Source organism: Caretta caretta, chromosome 2 (genome assembly GCF_965140235.1).
Source record: "Caretta caretta isolate rCarCar2 chromosome 2, rCarCar1.hap1, whole genome shotgun sequence".
Taxonomy (NCBI): domain Eukaryota; kingdom Metazoa; phylum Chordata; order Testudines; family Cheloniidae; genus Caretta; species Caretta caretta.
The window spans coordinates 57,458,711-57,479,582 of record NC_134207.1 but is presented as its reverse complement, the minus strand read 5'-3'; the positions used below and the strand labels follow the sequence as shown (position 1 = coordinate 57,479,582).

The following is a 20,872-nucleotide window of genomic DNA, read 5'->3' as shown; positions in this document are numbered from 1 at the left end:
GATGATCAACCAATACCAGGACGTGTTTTCAACCAAACCAGGCTGGACCACCAAAGCATATCACCACATTATCACAGACCGTGGGGCAAAGGTAACTTTAAGGCCCTATCAGGTGCCAGCAGCAAAAAGGGAGGAGATCAAGGCAGAGGTAAAAAGGATGTTGGAGCTGGGAGTCATCGAAGAGTCCCACAGTCAGTGGTCAAGCCCGACTGTGTTGGTGCCCAAACCTGATGGCACCACTAGGTTTTGTAATGACTTTCGCCGGCTGAATGAGATATCCAAATTTGATGCATACCCCATAACCTGTATCAATGAGTTAGTTGACCGCCTGGACAATGCCCGATTTTTGACCACCCTTGATTTAACAAAGGGATACTGGCAGATTCCCCTTGCCAAAGATGCGAAAGAAAAGACGGCATTCTCTACACCAGAGGGTCTGTTTCAATATACTGTTCTTCCTTTTGGACTGCATGGGGCACCTGACACCTTCCAGCATCTTATCGACAAGCTCCTATGGCCCCATACCAGTTATGCAGCAGCATACCTGGATGATGTGATTATTCACACCCCCGACTGGGAAACCCACTTAGGAAAGGTGGAAGTGGTTCTGGACACGCTAAGACAGGCTGGCCTCACAGCCAACCCAGCCAAGTGTGCTATAGGGCTAGCCGAGGCTAAATACCTTGGCTACATTGTAGGAAGGGGCATGGTCAAACCCCAACTAAACAAACTAGAGGCTATCCAAAATTGGCCCCGGCTGAATCGGAAAAAGCAAGTCCGGGCATTCCTGGGTGTGGTGGGGTATTACCGATGATTTATTCCCCATTTTGCTACCAGAGCGAGTCCCCTGACAGACCTGATAAAAGCCCGGGATCCAGACATGGTGAAGTGGACAGATGCTGCAGAGAAAGCGTTCATGGATCTACAGACAGCCCTCTGCAGTAACCCCGTGCTTATAGCCCCAGACTTCAACAAAGAATTCATTTTACAAACAGATGCATCTGAAGTAGGATTGGGAGCGGTCCTATCACAGATGGTTGGAGATGAAGAACACCCAATCGTCTACCTCAGCAGGAAACTCCTCCAGAGAGAGTAGAAGTATGCCATGGTTGAAAGAGAGTGCCTAGCTGTGAAATGGGCCATGGAAACACTACGTTATTACCTTCTGGGATGACGGTTTACCCTTGTGACCGACAATGCACTCCTCCAGTGGATGCAGCAAAATAAAGAGAAGAACGCAAGGGTGATCAGATGGTTCCTGTCCCTACAACCTTTTCAAATAACCATACAACACTGGGCTGGAAGCCACCACGGCAATGCAGATGGCTTGTCACAAGTACACTTCCTGACGTCCCAAGTTGCCCAACCCCATAGTGTTGAGCAGAGGGGGGGGGATATGTGACAGGGTCGGGCCAGATGGCTACAGGAGAGTAATTGAAGGCAGATATATTAGCCCCAGGCTAACTAGGTCCCTTTTCCCAGGCTCAGTAGGTCCCTTTTCCCGGAACAATCAGGAACCTTCTGGAGACAATTAAGACAGGCTGATTAGAACACCTGCAGCCAATCAAGAAGCTGCTAGAATCAATTAAGGAAGGCTAATCAGGGCACCTGGGTTTTAAAAAGGAGCTCACTTCAGTTTGTGGTGTGTGTGTGAGGAGCTGGGAGCAAGAGGCACTAGGAGCTGAGAGTGAGAACGCGGACTGTTGGAGGACTGAGGTGTACCAGCATTATCAGACACCAGGAGGAAGGTCCTATGGTAAGAATAAAGAAGGGGTTGGGAGGAGGCCACGGGGAAGTAGCCCAGGGAGTTGTAGCTGTCCCACAGCTGTTCCAGGAGGCACTCTAGACAGCTGCCTTCCACAGGGCCCTGGGCTGGAACCCGGAGTAGAGGGTGGGCCCGGGTTCCCCCCAAATCCTCCCAACTCCTGGTCAGACACAGGAGGAGTCGACCTGGACTGTGGGTTCAGAAAAACGGCCAAGCTGAGGGCTGCCGTGAAGCTCCAAGGCGAGCAAATCCGCCAATAAGCGCAAGACCCACCAAGGTAGAGCAGGAACTTTGTCACGCAATCCTATCAGGTCAGAGAGGAATGAGAGAGGAAAGAGATTTTTAGTCAGACTGTTTAAAACTCTAATGTTGTTCATTTTATGTTAAATTACTTAACTCTAGCTTCTGATAAAAAAATTGGGAGAAAAGTTTTATTTGCTAATGAGTCATTCTCCTCTGCCACTTCAAATGGCAGCTAGGAATGCTTCTCTTCCAGTTTTCTAGTTCCCCCAAACAACCACAGGGCAGCCCATCCCCACTCTGGGGCACCACATAGGGAGGAGTTCCCTCAACACCTGGAGGAACATAAAGAGAGAGAAAACCAGGCTCTCCATAGATCTAGTGGGCCATCCCGCCTCTGGGATAACAGCCTTTTCCTGCTGCTAACTAGTGTAGGTAGTCCTGTAGTTCAAGTGCAGGTACTCAAGTGTACTGCAGATTCAGGGTTCAAGCCTTGCTGATGTTGCATAATAGCAGATCATTCTTACAGCTGTACATAATATTTCCTTTTAAAAACACTTAGGAAATTACATTTAAAAAAAAACTATGGTAAAAGAACATTATTTAAGTTGCAAAGTCAAGCAAGGTTAAGGAAAGCCAAATTTATGGTTGCCCATGCAACCTTAATTCTACTCCTTTTTGCATATGCATTACGACATAATCTTTAATTATATGACCACATATTATTGTTTTTCACAGGACCTCTGTCTAATTCAATGTGCAGAATGGACACAGAAGCGGAGCAAATTAAGGTTGAATAAGCAACATTAAATCTGGCAATTCCTAACTTTTGAGTGCTTGACTTTTCAACCTAAGTAACACTGTTTCATCATAGCTTTTTAAAAAAATTTAATTGTTTAGATAACTTTTAAGATGATTTCTATTTAGAAGGTGATTTTCTGTTTACAAGCCATGCTGTCACCTAAATAAATGCCAAGCCAAGGTTGAAATGACTGGTAGCCCATAATGCAGTTGTTACCAAATTGACAGGGACCACCTCAAATCCTTACAGGGTACTGATAGGTCTAAATATTGTATTTGAGACATAACTAGGTTAAAAAGTGGTTTTTACTGAAAGATAAGCTGAGAGAGTTTGGAACAGTATAAACAACTTGCTGGATGAAATGAGAGGTTGAGGGGAATGTGTTTGTTGAATCACTAACATATTTACCGTAGTTGACCATTGCAGTAAAATACCACATAGTTGTGAGTCACTACTTTATGAACAGGAAGAATCCTCAAGCTATCACATAAATAACTAAAAGGATTCGTTTATGTTAACAGATAGCTCCCTACAAATTTCCATTTAATTCTTTTAACCTAAAACATGGCTAAGAGTGTCTGAATCTTTTCCCAAACATAACTAATTCTGATCATTGCCAAGAAGATGTCCCCTTCTTCTCCCTGAAAGAATCTTACATTTAGGCTGACAAAGTGTATGACGTATTTAGTACAATTTAAAAATGACCTGCAAAAGCAAATAAAAATTGCTTGTGCCCTTTTTTGTTTTCTTCTTATATACCCAGGGTCTGAAAAGTGCGGTATTTGGTTTACAGTTTTATTCAACTTGTTTTTTGCAATAGAAATACCTGAATTATCAAAGTCTTGTCATCTTCCATGTTTTTATAGAGGACTGTATTGGAGGACTATAGAACTAGAACGGAAGTCTCCTCAGATCTCATCTGAACTGGCAAGGGAGAAGGAATGATTAACAAAGAAAAAATTTGTCCCAGGTGTCTGCCAGAAGCTTGAGTTAAATAAAAATGAACAAACAAATTTGAGTTTTTCTCAATTGCAAAGCTGCCAGTCTCTTGTCACTTACGATGCTATCATTCCTCTATTTCTCCAGTCATCCATAAAATCAGGGTAGATAAGACCTGGTGTTACTAACATTAAAAAAACAACTTAGCAGACCCCTTACACACCAGTTTAAACCCAAAACAGTCAGGTTTTCTTTATACATCTTGAAGAAGCAAAAGAGGGCACAAATGTAATTTCTTCTCCTTTGTGGGTCACTTTAAGGGTTTTATTGTGGCAATATAGGCAAACAGTGGTGGCAAGAACATGCCATAAATAAAGCAGTATTTGTGCAAATGTGAGATTTAGTAATACTAACATCTTAGTTGGCCTTATTAAATAGATATGTGTGGGGTGAGGGTATTATACCTGGTCATGGCTGGCTTCAATGGAACTTCCGATACCATGGAAAGTCATCTGCACAGGAGACAGTGTCAAACAGGTCATACACTCTTTGCCATTTTGTCTATCACTGTAGTGTACCTATAACAGAATAACATACGTAATCTGCTAAACACCAGATTGCATAAGGGAGTCATGCTAAAATAATCTGTCCCTTTCCAACAAATCTGTAAAGGAATTCAAAAGATTTACACTGAATCCAGTTTTAATATAAAACAAGGAATGTGCAAAATATTCTGTATATCCACATGCTCAACTGGGGACAAATTTCAGTTGTTAAATCAGTTTGTTGGTCCCTCTTTAGGCACGATGTGCTGCAGAGTTTAGGAACCCTGAGGCTCAATTAAGGGTGTTGTTACAGACCTAAGAAACTAGTTCCAAGTTTCAGTTTTGAATTTACATGTTATTTTTAATAACCTTTCATAGATCAGTTAAAAAACTTTAGTGTAAATTACTGTGGTCTCCACAGACTTGCACTAACTAGAGCTCGTTGGGAATTTTTCTATGAAACTTTTTTTATCTGAAAATGCCAGTTTATCACAAAAGAAACTTTTTTGCAACAAAAGGGTCAGTTTCAACAAATTTCTTGACAGAATGTTGAATAAAACCTTTTGAAATTGCTGAAATATTTCATTTTGACATTTTCTAAATGAAAATTCTGGTTTTCCAGTTCAAAAAGACTTTTAGTTTAGAACCTTAGTCCAGTTATAGTAAAAACATTTTTAAATGGTCAAAAATGAAACATTTCAAAATTATTGAAACAAATTTGACCTGAAGTGAATTTTTCAAAACAATTGGCCAGAAGTTAATCTCTCCCTCCCCCCAACACACACATTTTTGATGCACAAAACTTCTGAAGATTTCAACTTCTCATTCCCATTTGGGATGGGAAAATTTATTTTGAAATCTCAAAAATTTTCAGAGGATGGAAAAACCATTTTCCATCCAGCTCTGGCACTGACATTACTTTTAAATTTTTCACTGCAATGTGATCTCTATTGAAATGCACTGATTGTTTGACCTTGCAATATGGTTATCATAGATATTAATTTGATATCAATTTTTCTTTGTAATCAAATCAAAATGACTCATAACATGGGGAAGGAAGTCACATTATTTTTAGAGTTGTCTAGTTTATTAATCTCGATTGGTATCAAAAAGCACACACTAATCAGATTCTTGAATGGCATATACAGGAAGATACTGGTCCTACTGGATTTTCCCCTTTGCCTTCTGGTCACCTTAAAACGTCTACAGAAAGAGAACCGCCTTCTATCTTGAGGCAAAATGAAGTCAAGCATCTCCAATGTTCTATTAGTAGGAACAGGATATGCCATTCATGCTGAACTGATGAAACATTACAATCTGCTTTGTAGCTCCTGGTTTCTTGACAGGCAGATAAAGCACTTTGTTCTACAAGAGGGGTGGAATTTAGTTTATGGTGGTAATTTACATTGGTTACCTGACCCCTGTCAGAAATGGAAAGGGAGATTAGCCCTACTGGAGACAGACATTTTAGGCTAGTACCTATTTACAGCTGTACGGCTATTGGGGAAAGGTTATGTGATAAAGCCTCAACTTTACATTTAGGCTAGAAATTTGAATATTATTATTTCTGTGGACAACTAGAAGCCATATTAAATGATACCAAATGTCTGTGGAACTGATTGAGAGATATATAACACTGGATTGTGCACTGGCTAATTGTACACCTTGTGCCTAATTCTTCTCTCTTACTGGATAAACTGGGAGTAGTTGAATTGAGGAGTTACACCAGTGCAAAACTGGTTTAAGTGAGAGGATAATCATGCCATCAGCATGTTGCAGAGTTAACCTTATTGATCATGCTGACTGTTGCATATGTGTGGCCAAATGGGCTCCATGAGATCTATAATGTGGATTTTCCTTGTGCTATGCATAAAAATACTGATTTCACTCAACCTCTTGTTACAACTTTCTGGATCATCCCTCTCCCCCCAGCCCCCGCATCCACCTCCACAACATGCGCCTACTAAATTGCTTATGGCTGTCTGCCAGAAAAGCCATACTACTTACTGAGAAACCACAAGAGGCCTCTTCACATATACAATGGCTCAACTCTGATTGATTGAAAGAGTTATGAAGGTATGAAATTGGGATTACAAACATTAACTGAAGTTCTCTAAATATCAGGACTACTGTTATTACAAGAATGTATCAGGAATCCATAACCATGGTATCTAGATGCAAATCCAAATACTGCTGAATATATGGTGTAGAATGGGCCAGAGAAGCCTCACAGGATGACTCTGCATCTCCAGCATGCTACAGAGCAGGCACCAGGATTTGGCCGCAAATAAGCCAAAACTGATATTAACCAATAAGTGCTACTGTAATCACACACACACAGCGGAACAGATACATATCCTACAGTGCGCAGGGAGTTCTGGAGCAAGGAATTTTTTTTAATGAGAGTATATGAACAAATTCGTTGATCATAGAAATAACTGTGCAAATGTAACTAGCTACTAGAACAAGAAATGTGATAAACTCAGCATTTTAATTATCTCCCTTTCTGAGCTAAGCACTGCTGAATGAGCTTCGTGATGCACGCTGGCCTAGTCCAAATGGGTCGGCCATTATTTTGAAGTTTCTCAGCCACTCACAGTCTTCAAAACATCTCTTGCCAACACAAGACATGCTCAGTTTAACCAGATTCAACATTTTCTTCATCAATCTTCCATTTCCCTGAGCTAGGAACTGATGGGTGCTGGGGAGTGGGAAGGAAACAGAACATAGTCGTTTAGCCAGATTTCTCTGGCCTGTCATACAGTCTGCAAAATGCATTCTTTGTCAGAGAGAGATCTATGTGGCAGTTGGAAAACAACTGTATTATTGGCTTTGTTGGGCTGAAGTGGCTCACCTGCATAACATATGGGAATACGAGCACTTCATTGACAGAATGCAGATGGAGGAAGGTAGCCGACTATAGATGACTACAGGGATATCAGGGAATGAAGGAAGGAAGAACTGGCTGCTCTGTGGGGCAGAGAGTGGCTGCTGACCACCCCGGCAGCAGACACTGCTCCATCCTCACCCAGGCCCATCTAAGCCAAGAATTGGTATGCAATACTGGCAGCTCGAAGAGAGGACCAGATCCCAATGGCCAATGAGGGGGAACCACCTGTCTCCAAGCCTGGAAAGCTCAAAGCTACCACCCCCAAGAGGGAGAGACAAAGGGTGGTAGTGGTCAGGGACTCCTTTCTGAGGGGGATGGAAGAGTCCAACTGCCAACCTGATCTGGCATCCCAGGATGTGTGTTGCCTGCCCAAAGTCCACATGCAAGACATTATGGAAAGGTTGCTGAGGATTATCCATCTGCTAATCCATGTGGACTCTAATGATACTGCGAGGTAGGACCCTGGGCAGATCATCAGGACACGCACATCCTGGAAAGGAATGCATAACTGCACAGATGACACTGGCAGGAGGCTTGGACTTCTTTGACCATGGGATGCTGCTCTGGGAAGGAAGACCGCTGGAGTTCACCTGAAGAAAAGGAGTACTTGTGTCACCTTAGAGACTAACCAATTTATTTGAGCATGAGCTTTCGTGAGCTACAGCTCACTTCATCAGATGTATACCGTGGAAACTGCAGCAGACTTTATATACACACAGAGAATATGAAACAATACCTCCTCCCACCCCACTGTCCTGCTGGTAATAGCTTATATAAAGTGATCAACAGGTGGGCCATTTCCAGCACAAATCCAGGTTTTCTCACCCTCCACCCCCCCACACAAATTCACTCTCCTGCTGGTGCTAGCCCATCCAAAGTGACAACTCTTTACATAATCAAGTCGGGCTATTTCCTGCATAGATCCAGGTTTTCTCACATCCCCCCCACCCCCATACACACACAAACTCACTCTCCTGCTGGTAATAGCTCATCTAAACTGACCACTCTCCAAGTTTAAATCCAAGTTAAACCAGAACATCTGGGGGGGCGGGGTAGGAAAAAACAAGAGGAAACAGGCTACCTTGCATAATGACTTAGCCACTCCCAGTCTCTATTTAAGCCTAAATTAATAGTATCCAATTTGCAAATGAATTCCAATTCAGCAGTTTCTCGCTGGAGTCTGGATTTGAAGTTTTTTTGTTTTAAGATAGCGACCTTCATGTCTGTGATTGCGTGACCAGAGAGATTGAAGTGTTCTCCGACTGGTTTATGAATGTTATAATTCTTGACATCTGATTTGTGTCCATTTATTCTTTTACATAGAGACTGTCCAGTTTGACCAATGTACATGGCAGAGGGGCATTGCTGGCACATGATGGCATATATCACATTGGTGGATGTGCAGGTGAACGAGCCTCTGATAGTGTGGCTGATGTTATTAGGCCCTGTGATGGTGTCCCCTGAATAGATATGTGGGCACAATTGGCAACGGGCTTTGTTGCAAGGATAAGTTCCTGGGTTAGTGGTTCTGTTGTGTGGTATGTGGTTGTTGGTGAGTATTTGCTTCAGGTTGCGGGGCTGTCTGTAGGCAAGGACTGGCCTGTCTCCCAAGACTTGTGAGAGTGTTGGGTCATCCTTTAGGATAGGTTGTAGATCCTTAATAATGCGTTGGAGGGGTTTTAGTTGGGGGCTGAAGGTGACCGCTAGTGGCGTTCTGTTATTTTCTTTGTTAGGCCTGTCCTGTAGTAGGTAACTTCTGGGAACTCTTCTGGCTCTATCAATCTGTTTCTTTACTTCTGCAGGTGGGTATTGTAGTTGTAAGAAAGCTTGACAGAGATCTTGTAGGTGTTTGTCTCTGTCTGAGGGGTTGGAGCAAATGCGGTTGTATCGCAGAGCTTGGCTGTAGACGATGGATCGTGTGGTGTGGTCAGGGTGAAAGCTGGAGGCATGCAGGTAGGAATAGCGGTCAGTAGGTTTCCGGTATAGGGTGGTGTTTATGTGGCCATTGTTTATTAGCACTGTAGTGTCCAGGAAGTGGATCTCTTGTGTGGACTGGACCAGGCTGAGGTTGGTGGTGGGATGGAAATTGTTGAAATCATGGTGGAATTCCTCAAGGGCTTCTTTTCCATGGGTCCAGATGATGAAGATGTCATCAATATAGCGCAAGTAGAGTAGGGGCTTTAGGGGACGAGAGCTGAGGAAGCGTTGTTCTAAATCAGCCATAAAAATGTTGGCATACTGTGGGGCCATGCGGGTACCCATAGCAGTGCCGCTGATCTGAAGGTATACATTGTCCCCAAATGTGAAATAGTTATGGGTAAGGACAAAGTCACAAAGTTCAGCCACCAGGTTAGCCGTGACATTATCGGGGATAGTGTTCTTGACGGCTTGTAGTCCATCTTTGTGTGGAATGTTGGTGTAGAGGGCTTCTACATCCATAGTAGCCAGGATGGTGTTATCAGGAAGATCACCGATGGATTGAAGTTTCCTCAGGAAGTCAGTGGTGTCTCGAAGGTAGCTGGGAGTGCTGGTAGCGTAGGGCCTGAGGAGGGAGTCTACATAGCCAGACAATCCTGCTGTCAGGGTGCCAATGCCTGAGATGATGGGGCGCCCAGGATTTCCAGGTTTATGGATCTTGGGTAGTAGATAGAATATCCCAGGTCGGGGTTCCAGGGGTGTGTCTGTGCGGATTTGATCTTGTGCTTTTTCAGGAAGTTTCTTGAGCAAATGCTGTAGTTGCTTTTGGTAACTCTCAGTGGGATCATAGGGTAATGGCTTGTAGAAACTCGTGTTGGAGAGCTGCCGAGCAGCCTCTTGTTCATATTCCGACCTATTCATGATGACAACAGCACCTCCTTTGTCAGCCTTTTTGATTATGATGTCAGAGTTGTTTCTGAGGCTGTGGATGGCATTGCGTTCCGCATGGCTGAGGTTATGGGGCAAGTGATGCTGCTTTTCCACAATTTCAGCCCGTGCACGTCGGCGGAAGCACTCTATGTAGAAGTCCAGTCTGCTGTTTCGACCTTCAGGAGGAGTCCATCTAGAATCCCTCTTTCTGTAGTGTTGGCAGGGAGACCTCTGTGGATTAGTATGTTGTTCAGAGGTATTTTGGAAATATTCCTTGAGACGGAGACGTCGAAAATAGGATTCTAGGTCACCACAGAACTGTATCATGTTCGTGGGGGTGGAGGGGCAGAAGGAGAGGCCCTGAGATAGAACAGCTGCTTCTGCTGGGCTGAGAGTATAGTTGGATAGGTTAACAATATTGCTAGGTGGGGTGAGGGAACCATTGCTGTGGCCCCTTGTAGCATGTAGTAGTTTAGAAAGTTTAGTGTCTTTTTTCTTTTGTAGAGAAGCAAAGTGTGCGTTGTAAATGGCTTGTCTAGTTTTAGTAAAATCCAGCCACGAGGAAGTTTGTGTGGAAGGTTGGTTCTTTATGAGAGTATCACCTGAGCAACAAGGAAGAGTACCTTCACGAACCAACTTGCCAACCTAATGACCAGGGCTTTAAACTAGGTTCACAGGGGACAGGTGACAAAAGCCCACAGGTAAATAAAAAAAAGTGACCTTGACACAGGGCTGGGAGTTTGTGGGAGTGTGTGCAGGGAGGGAGGGTGAGAATGGAAAATTACAATAGGTTCATAGGAGCAACAAGAGGGAATACAATGGAGTAATCTGCTCAACATCTTAGATGCTTATAAACAAATATGGGAGATAAACAGGAAAAACTGAATGTCTTAGTATACAATCTAAATTATGACTTAATTGGCATAACAGAGAATCTGTGGGATAAATCTCATGACAGGAATATTGGTATAAAGGGGAATAGCTTATTCAGGAAGGACAGGCAGGGAAAAAAGGGAGGAGGTGTTGCATTGGACATCAATGTATATAGTTGTTCTGCAGTCCAGAAGGAAGTGAGAAGCACAGCAGCTGAAAGTCTGTGGGTGAAGATAAAAGAGGGAGGGAAAGGGGTAACGTTGTGGTTGCGGTCTACTGTAGGCCACCAAATCCGGAGGGTGAGGTGGATGGGGCATTTCTAGAACAAAGAACAGAAATATCCAAACCACAAGACCTGGTAGTAATGGGGGACATTAGTTGAAGGCTGACCAGGTATTCTTAGCAGCAGCCTCAGAATCTGAGATTGGGGAGTGGCAGTTGGAGGCTGGCCAAGTGCTCTGAGAGTGTTTACATTGTAATTACTAAGATTAATAACTACAATAATACTTTGCATTTGAAGTTCCTAAGTGCCTATAACTCAAGGGTCCCAAAGTGCTTTACTAATGTTCATCTTTACCATACTTGTCAGGCAGGCAAGTACTATTTGTGCAGAGAGGTTAAGTGACTGGCCCATATTCAATCAAGGAGTGAGTGGCAGGCTTCAGTTCCCTTTTTTAATACACTGACCATGTTCATTCTCCTTATATTTAGGAAGTAAAAATAAAAAGATTATGAACAGCAAATACTGTCCTGGTTCATTGCTTTGTTTTAAGGTTTAGTGTTTGAAATAAAGAGAAGCTCATAAATGAGCTCAGGCCACTTTCAGGAGTAAGCAGCTACAAAATTCAATTTAGTAAAATTTGAAGTATTTTGTCTAGGTTTGTTGTTTTATAAATAACAGCAGCCTCTGTAAGGAGAAGTATCATGAGTCTGGTAAAGGAGTGTCTGTGATAACATAATGATGCTAATGGTTGTAAGTTTCTGAGCAAAAATTCCAGAATCCTGAGCAGATTTGGGCGAACGTGTGTGTTTCTCTGCAAGTAACCGGCTACTGAATACACTAGTAAACATCCAAGACACCAGATTCAAATCATGGGCTATATCCTGGCTACCTCCTTCTCACAAGCACACATCAGGGGTGTAGTCACATATTCATGCTTGTATGCTCTTTGTTGTGACAGTGGCAACTATGCACCACCCTGCACAGATTATTCCAGTGAGGAGCACAATCTATAGGCTTTGACTGTGTGTGCTGTGTGCAGGGCCATGCTGGCCAGAATATGGATGCATATTAATATTGCTTTTGTAGCATTTGTGTGTGTCAACTCTGAATCCACGTAATAACTGGGCCAAAATTTGGCCCTTGTTTTTACTACTCTGTTACTAGAAAAGAGTTAAATATTTTGAAACACATAACATCCCATCAAAGTAGAATATACAATTAATGTTTACTATGTTACAATGGAATGCAAGATGATATAGCCACATTTTTTCACTTTGCAGACTAGTTTAATAATGGAAAATCCGAGTGAGGCTGTATAAAAATACATCAGAATTTATAGAGTTGTTATAGGATTACTACTAATGTAGCACTACTGTTAAATTTAGCCTTCTGTTACTTTGTATAGTGATATAAAAACACGTCCCTTGATTCTTGAATCTAGTTTTACTGTTATGCCATTCACCAGTTACACATACAGTAGTGACAGTAATTGTCAAACAACATTGCAGGATTTACCTCACACCTTTCAACAACTCAGTTTACAACAAAGGGCCAAAATGCAATTACGGAGATACTACACCTACTAACCATGGCCCTGATTCTGCACAAAGATGTATGTGCTTAACTTCAAGCTCATGAGTAAGGGTATGCCTACACTACGAAATTAGGTCGATTTTATAGAAGTTGATTTTTAGAAATCGATTTTATACAGTCAATTGTGTATGTCCCCACTAAGCGCATTAAGTCAGTGGAGTGCGCCTTCACTACTGTGGCTAGCATCGACTCATGGAGTGGTGCATTTTGGGAAGCTATCCCACAGTTCCCACAGTCTCCGCTGTCCATTGGAATTCTGGGTTAAGCTCCCAATGCCTGATAGCGCAAAAACATTGTCGCGGGTGGTTTTAGGTCATCAGTCTCCCCTCCCTCCATGAAAGCAACTGCAGACAATCATTTCATGCCTTTTTTCCTGGGTTACCTGTGCAGATGCCATAAAACAGCAACATGGAGCCTGCTCAGCTCACCGCTGCTGTTGCGAGCATTGTAAAAACCTCACGCATTATACTGCAGTATGTGCAGAACCTGGCTAAGAGACGGCAACACGAGGACGACTGTGAAGAGGACATGGACACAGACATCCCTGATAGCAGGGATGTGGCAACTGGGACATCATGGTGGCAGTGGGGCTGGTTGATACAGTGGAATGCCGATTCTGGGCCTGGCAAATAAGCACAGACTGGTGGGACCACATAGTCTTGCATATATGGGATGATTCCCAGTGGCTGCGAAACTTTTGTATGCATCAGGCCACTTTCCTGGAACTCTGTGAGTTGCTTTCCCCCACCCTGAAGTGCAGGAATACCAAGATGAGAGCTGCCCTGACAGTTGAGAAGCAAGTGGCGACAGCCTTGTGGAAGCTTGCAGTGCCTGACTGCTACTGGTCAGTTGGGAAATCAATCTGGAGTGGGCAAATCTACTGTGGGGACTGCTATGATTCAAGTAGCCAATGCAATCACTGACGTTCTGTTATCAAGGTAGTGACTCTGGGAAATGTACAGGTCATAGTGGACGGCTTTGCTGCAGTGGGTTTCCCTAACTGTGGTGGGACGACAGATGGAACGCATATCCCTATCTTGGCACTGGACCACCTTGCCAACCAGTACATAAACCGCAAGGGGTACTTCTAAATGGTGCTGCAAGCACTGGTGGATCACAAGTGACGTTTCACCGACATCAACGTGGAATGGCCGGGAAAGGTGCATGATGCTCGTATTTTTAGGAACTCAGGGCTGTTCGAGCAGCTGCAAGAAGGAACTTACTTCCCAGACCAGAAAATTACTGTTGGGGGATGTTGAAATGCCAATGGTATCCTTGGAGACGCAGCCTATTCCTTGCTCCCATGGCTCATGAAGCTGTACACAGGCAGCCTGGGCAGTAGTAAGGAGGAGTTCAACTATAGGCTGAGCAAGTGCAGAATGGTGGTAGAATATGTGCCTTTGGACGTTTAAAAGTTCGCTGGCGCTGTTTGCTGACTAGGTTAGAGTTCAGCCCAACCAATATTCTCATTGTTATTACTGCTTGCTGTGTGCTTCATAATATCTGAGAGAGTAAGGGGGAGACATTTATGACGGGGTGGGAGGTTGGGGCAAATCGCCTGGCTGCCATTTTGAACAGCCAGACACCAGGGCGATTAGAAGAGCACAGGTAGGCGTGCTGCGCATCAGAGAGGCTTTGAAAACCAGTTTCATGATTGGCCAGGCTACGGTGTGACAGTTGTGTGTGTTTCTCCTTGATGCAAACCCGCCCCCTTTGTTGATTTTAATTCCCCACCCTCCCCCCTTCGATCACAACTGGCAAAGGAAATAAAGTCACTATTGTTTTGAAACCATGCATTCTTTCTTTATTAATTAAAAAAAGGGAGATAACTGATAAGGTAGCCCGGGTGGGGTGGGGGAGGAGGAAAGAACAAGGGTACATTGCTTATTGTAGCCACACTACAAATCAAAACTGTTTGAATGACAGCCTTCTGTCGCTTGGGCCATCCTCTGGAGTGGAGTGGCTGGGTGCCTGGAGCCTCCTCCCACGGGTTCTTGGGCATCTGGGTGAGGAGGATATGGAACTTGGGGAGGAGGGCAGGCGGTTGTACAGTGGATGCAGTGGTGGTCTGTGCTCTTGTTGGCTTTCCTGCAGCTCCACCAGATGTTTGAGCATGTCCGTTTGCTCCCCCATTAGCTTCAGCATTGCATCCTGCCTCTTCTCATCACGCTCACTTAATGCTTTCCTGGACTCTGCCACTGAATGCCTCCATGCATTCAGCTGTGCCCTATCTGTGCAGGAGGACTGCATGAGCTCGGAAAACATGTCATCGCAAGTGCGTTTTTTTCACCTTCTAATCTGCGATAACCTCAGGGACGGAGATGATGGGGGAACATAGAAACATTTGCACCTGCAGGGGGATAAAAAGGGAGAGTAAAATTTAAGATGATTTTCTGAGAATAAAAGGGAGGCTCTTTCACAGTGAATCAAGCAATTCACAGCAGACAGCACATATGCTTTCGGTACAAGATTGCATTTTGCCTTTTATATTGAGTGCCTGCCGGTATGGTGACATCACACACGGCTGGGCAACAGAATTCGGTTTCCAAGCAGACATGGTAAGCCAAAGGGTACATGGGTTTGGCCTCTCACGTCTTCATAACATGTGGGAATGTTTCCAACCTGCAGCGCCCTCCTTTCCCATAGCAAGCAATGCCGGTTGGGTTTGCCATTTAAAAGGAGGGGCTGCAGTTTTCGGGTGGATGTGCAGCACACACCTCCCCCCACCCCTCCACTTGGCTATTTGAGATGATCCCTTTTAGCCCAGCGTGAACAGGGTCCTTTTACTGTTCCCTTACAAAAATTCCCCCATTTCAACCAGGTGACCATGAATAATATCACTCTCCTGAGGCTAACACAGAAAGATAAAGACCAAACGTTGTTTGAATATGACCAAAACCTAGGGCCATTTGCTGCCATGCTTTGTGCTGTAATGATTTCAGACTACTTGCTACTGGCCTACCGTGGAGGACAAAATAAGGCAGCCCTCCCCAGAAACCTTCTGCAAAGCCTTTCAGAGTACCTCCAGGAGAGCTTCATGGAGATGTCCCTGGAGGATTCCCGCTCCATCCCCAGACACGTTAACAGACTTTTCCAGTAGCTCTACTGGCCACGAATGCATCCCAAGTCTTCAGGGCAAATCAAACATTTAACACTATTGCTTTTAAACCCTGTACTGTAGTTACAAATGTGCACTTACCAGAGGTGCCTTCTCTGCCTTCAGAGTCGGGGATCCTGCCTTGGGAGGGTATTGGCTCCAGGGTGATGAAAAGGTCCTGGCTGCCGGGGAGAATGGATTCACCGCTTGCCTGCTGAGCATTCTCCTCCTGCTCCTCTTCCTCATCCACAAAATCCTCCTCCATGTTGCATGAGACTCCCCCCTTGCAGGTGTCCACGGACAGTGGTGGGGTAGTGGTAGGGTTCCCCCCAAGAATGCCATAGAGCTGATCAGAGAAGCAGCATGTATGGGGCTCTGACCCAGAGCAACTGTTTGCCTGCTTTGTCTTTTGGTAGGCTTACATGAGCTCCTTGACTTTAATGCGGCACTGCTGTGTGTCCCTGTTGTAGCCACTCTCTCTACTGTGCTCTGTGCAATTTTGGCATATATATTAGCATTTCTTCTTTTTGATTGGAGTTCTGCCTGCACAGATCCTTCTCCCCACACAGCAATCAAATCCAGTGTCTCCCATTCGCTCCATGCTGGAGCTCGTTTGCAACTCTTGGGGGACTGCATGGTCACCTGTGCTGCTGAGCTCGCCACGCTGACCAAACAGGAAATTAAGTTCAAAATTTCCCGGGGCTTTTCCTGTGTATCTGGCTAGAGCATCGGAGTTGAAAGTGCTGTCCAGAGCGGTCACATTGGAGCACTCTGGGATAGCTCCTGGAGGCCAATACCATCTAATTGCGTCTGCACTACCCCAAATTCGACCCAGCAAGGTTGATTTTAGCGCAACTCCCCTCGCCGGGGAGGAGTACAGAAGTCGATGTTAAGAGCCCTTTAGGTCGACGGAACGAGGTTGCTTGTGTAGACGCATTCATTTTAAAATTGACCTAACGCAGCCAATTTCGACATAACCCTGTAGTGTAGATCAGGGCCAAGTCTCATTGCCTTCATTGGACTATTCATGGGCTTAAAGTTAAGTATGTTTGTTTGCAAGAACAGGGCCTGTGCTGTTATTACGTCACAATTATTCAGAGGAAGATTCCATGCACTAAACTACTGTTTGAAAATCAGGTAGCTTTATGATAACCAGACACTGAATGGAGCAAAAAAAAAAGTCAGCTACGCAAAGAGACTTTCACACACTACAGCTTAGCTATTCACAGTTTGAAGCACAAATTGTCTGGCCAAACACTCTCTTTCTTGAACATTTATTAGTTTAAAAAATAATATGAACTACAAGAAAAAAAAAAGGCATGTGTGACACTGGAGTTCATGTTTCAAACCAAAAAAGTCTGATTCAAAGTATCAGCAGGAGTCTCAGAATGCTAGACAGAAATAAACTGGGTAATAAAATGCCATTATGTTCAGCAATGCACAAATCTTTAGGATTGACAGGCCAGCAGGGCCATTCTGTTAGAACAAAAGATGGTGTTTCTTTAAAATCTGCCCCTTGAATTCAAAGTGCCAAATTCTGCTCTCAACTACTGTAAATTTACATCATTGTAACTCTGATGATTTCAGACAGGTTACTCCAGATTTCTGTTGGAGAACAGAGAGAATGGTAAAGAATTTTGATTCTAAGACAACATCTTTTCCTTCCATTTAACTTTTTGTTGAATCATTTATTTCTGCCACATTTCTCCTTACTATTTGATGTGTGTTAACTGTGTACTCTTAGTAATTGGATTTGCTATTTTAAACAGTAAGAGACAGTTTTAAAAAAAAAAATGGTGCTCATATTTTGGTCCACTTCTGTTCCAATGACAAATAGTGTTCAGAAGCTACACAATAATAAATTAAAAACTCTGGTTTACATATATACACACTGATGAATTCAAATCATCTGTGACCCAAACTCAGACTCAGGAGTTTCTAGCATGTATTAGTCTAGCAAATAAGGTGTGAATCTTTTAATTCTCCTTAACACCCCCTTTCCTCCCCCCACACCTTTTGTCCCTATGTTAGAATTAGCCACATCTGATAGGGAATGGCACATGAAATATCAAGTTAAAACATTGCTTACTGGTCTTAGTATCTACCTTACAATTTGACAGAGAGCAGAGTGGAGGGGGCATTCAGTGTAAACAAAATAAGGAGGGTAAAAAGGCCCAAAACATGAAAAACAATTACAAAATGATGGAGTATAAATACAAAAAGCAAGACCCAGATGAAAATATTTTTCTCAGTCCCAGACGAAAAAATAAGATATAAAAATAAAACGAAAAAAGTCACAAAAAAGCATTGAATCAAACTGTTTCCTGCAACGCTGGAGTTCCTTGATGTAGTGGGATTACTAAATATAGTATTTTACTAATCTCAGCAGGGAGCTGGCTAACTGCATGCCTGTCAGATGTTTCTAATGGTCACCCCCTGTGGAACAAATCTAAGGAGAGCATGAAAAACACCCACATTTAAAAAAGACCCCTTGCTAGATCATTAAGGAAAGATAAAGGCCTGTACATTCATATGTGATATATAACACAATCATTGTGTCAAGAAAACATATGTTTGATTAGTATGCTTCAGGTTCATTAATCGCTGTGTCCACTTCACAGCAGTGGGCAAAGTTTCCATTGTAGCTACTGCATGGAAGAGTAAAGATACTCGGTAGCTAAAAGACTGACAGTTCAGCACTAAATCTTGGGATATCCATAACATGCTCCCTTCTTGTACAGCCCACATACCAGCTGTACTATAGGCTTAAATGTTTATTAAAACACGCAGTACTAGGTTTCTGACTAAGAAATAAACACTTGCTGCACCATAAATAGATAGCTTAACCATCAGAGTAAGGAAGCTGTCATAGGTTACCAGAACGGGTTTTTATATTGCAGGTTATAGTGCAGTGGACACTTAAGTTGCTGTATATAAAAACTTTTGTACATAGTGACCTGCAACGGGTAAAGACGGAAAAAACTTATTAGATCAGGACATAGTTCCCGCAAAGAGGACACATCAGATATTTATTAAACTAATTCTGCACTTGATCTTAGTCAAAAAGGCTTGTGCCTCATTTATTTATATACCCTCCAAATGTAAGTCTCTTGTTCTCAGTGATGGCTGTGATTTTAAAAGCTCATGCATACATCCACTGTGCTCAGTCAAGTGAGAAAGGCCTAGCCATTAACCTTCCCTGTCTCGTCATTGTAGTCACTGTGATGCTCAGTTCCATCTGAGAGGAAAGCAGGGCTACAGCCAATGTTGTTGCATGGATCACAATGCAACAAGATGTGTACAGTAACTTAATGTATCTTCCCTCTATTACTAGAGGATATTTGCTGGGAATTAAGGTGTCAGAATGGCATGCCTAAGTTCACATGTAAAACAAGCAATGACGTTTTCAATAGATGCCATTTGTGACTGCAAAGACAACTCTGTGCCTGAACAAGAGAGCCAGCCTTCATTTCCTACAAATCCAGTCACTGAGGGATATATTTATCTGTGAACATTAAGAAAATACTTTTATTGTACAAAGTTAAAACTTTTAAATATATCACCCACTAAACACTGAATAATTGTTTGGTTTTTTTCCAGGTTGATTGGTTGTATACAACCAATCAACCTGAAAAAAAACCAAACACATGAATTATTCAGACATGAAACACTGTAAAACACTATAGAGCAATGTAAGTCATACCTGACACGGTTCTAACACAAATGTCTTAGCTGCCTCTGATTCACTAACACAATTATTCAGAAAACAACTAATACATTCTTGGAGAGAAAAACCTAAATTCAATTTATATTTCAAACAGTCAAAGTAAATAAGAAAATGCTGCCAAATTTGTATAAAAAAAATCCCTGTGATCGTCTGTTTTCTTCATACGTACTGGGGAAAATGAGGAGTTTGTGTCTTGCTAATGAAATATACAGGGAAAGGGTTTGCTTTAGAAAGTTTGTGGAGGAGCAAGTGACTGATGTAACTGTTTCTAATAACTGAGGAATTAAGGCAGGTTTGGAGAAAGAAACTTATTCATATTTTAAATAACATTTTGGCTTCAGCATCAACGGATATATGCTTTCACCTGCTCCTAATTTTCTTCTTGGTTATGAAGACTGTTTAAGTGAAGATGGAAACAGAACACTTATAAGCTGTCTATGTAGTGCAAGGGAAAGCATAAACTGGAGGTTACTATCTTGATGAGCAAGGGGAGTTGATCAGTGTGAAATTGCAAGCAGAAAATAAGCTCCCAGAATTTGCTGAAAATCTGGTGATAAGCTATCCATTCTATTGTGGAGTAATTTAGGTATGCAACATTGTACATACAAAAAAACCTACCCCATTATTTTCATTCACAGAAGGCACATACATTTCACTTCTAAAAATAATGCTGTTTCTTTGTGCTCCCAATTTTTAAAATGACCAGACTTCTAATTGTGAGCTAAAAATCACTGTCTGGAAGCCTAGCCTCCTGTCTGCAATGAGGAACGTGGATTTTAATGGCAGGTTTTAGTCTCATTTCTTCCTCCCCTGCATTTCTTGCTACTTTTCTTGTTAAAGGGTTTTGGTTTGAGAGTCTAAGTTATGATATTATGGTTAAAACTAAGCCCCACCCTACTAAAGACTCAGCATCACACTTTTATATTTCTGCTAGCTGAGACTTCAAGAATTTCAGTTTTGGCTTCACTCCAATGTAAGGTTTGTATCTAACTTACCAAGTCACATTAGGATTTGCTCTAAAAAAACTTGGCAGGGAGCAGAGCCTGGCTTGTTTAGAACTGACTACAATATTTGGAGAGATCATGACAGCTTTACAACATTTTTTTTTCTACACAAGTGTGTTGGTTATGAGACTGTAATTTACATTTCTTCATGCACAAAGTTACATGCAGGCATTTGGAGGAGGATTTCAGTTACCCTTTTCAAGATGCTAATAAACGCAAAAATATTTTATTCAATGCACCAGCCCTGAATTCATTTGCACAGTTCCTCTCCACCTGTCCTCCCTCACTGAACTTGAAACAAGAAGATTCCATTTGGCATTTTCTGAA

General features: G+C 42.8%; 1 protein-coding gene and 1 long non-coding RNA gene across 14 annotated transcripts in view; both read right to left on the bottom strand.

The window, feature by feature from the left end:
* STAU2 (staufen double-stranded RNA binding protein 2) overlaps nt 1-20,872 on the bottom strand; it is a 230,194-nt gene that overhangs the window by 85,809 nt on the left and 123,513 nt on the right. For 9 of the 13 annotated variants that reach the window (XM_075125115.1, XM_075125109.1, XM_075125107.1 and 6 more), the window contains 2 exons: nt 4,211-4,324; nt 1,163-1,204 (listed from right to left, as the gene is read on the bottom strand). The exons of 1 other annotated variant lie outside the window; for it this stretch is intronic. In XM_075125115.1, the coding sequence (XP_074981216.1) occupies nt 1,163-1,204; nt 4,211-4,324 (156 nt within the window). The remainder of the gene's footprint in view (nt 1-1,162; nt 1,205-4,210; nt 4,325-20,872) is intronic. 3 more of the 13 variants (XR_012666950.1, XM_048840956.2, XM_075125111.1) reach the window with 1 other exon arrangement.
* On the bottom strand, nt 14,496-17,311 carry LOC142070754 (uncharacterized). The gene is made up of 2 exons (XR_012666701.1): nt 15,917-17,311; nt 14,496-15,067 (listed from the first exon to the last, which is right to left on the bottom strand). It is a non-coding gene; the product is annotated as an uncharacterized LOC142070754 (long non-coding RNA).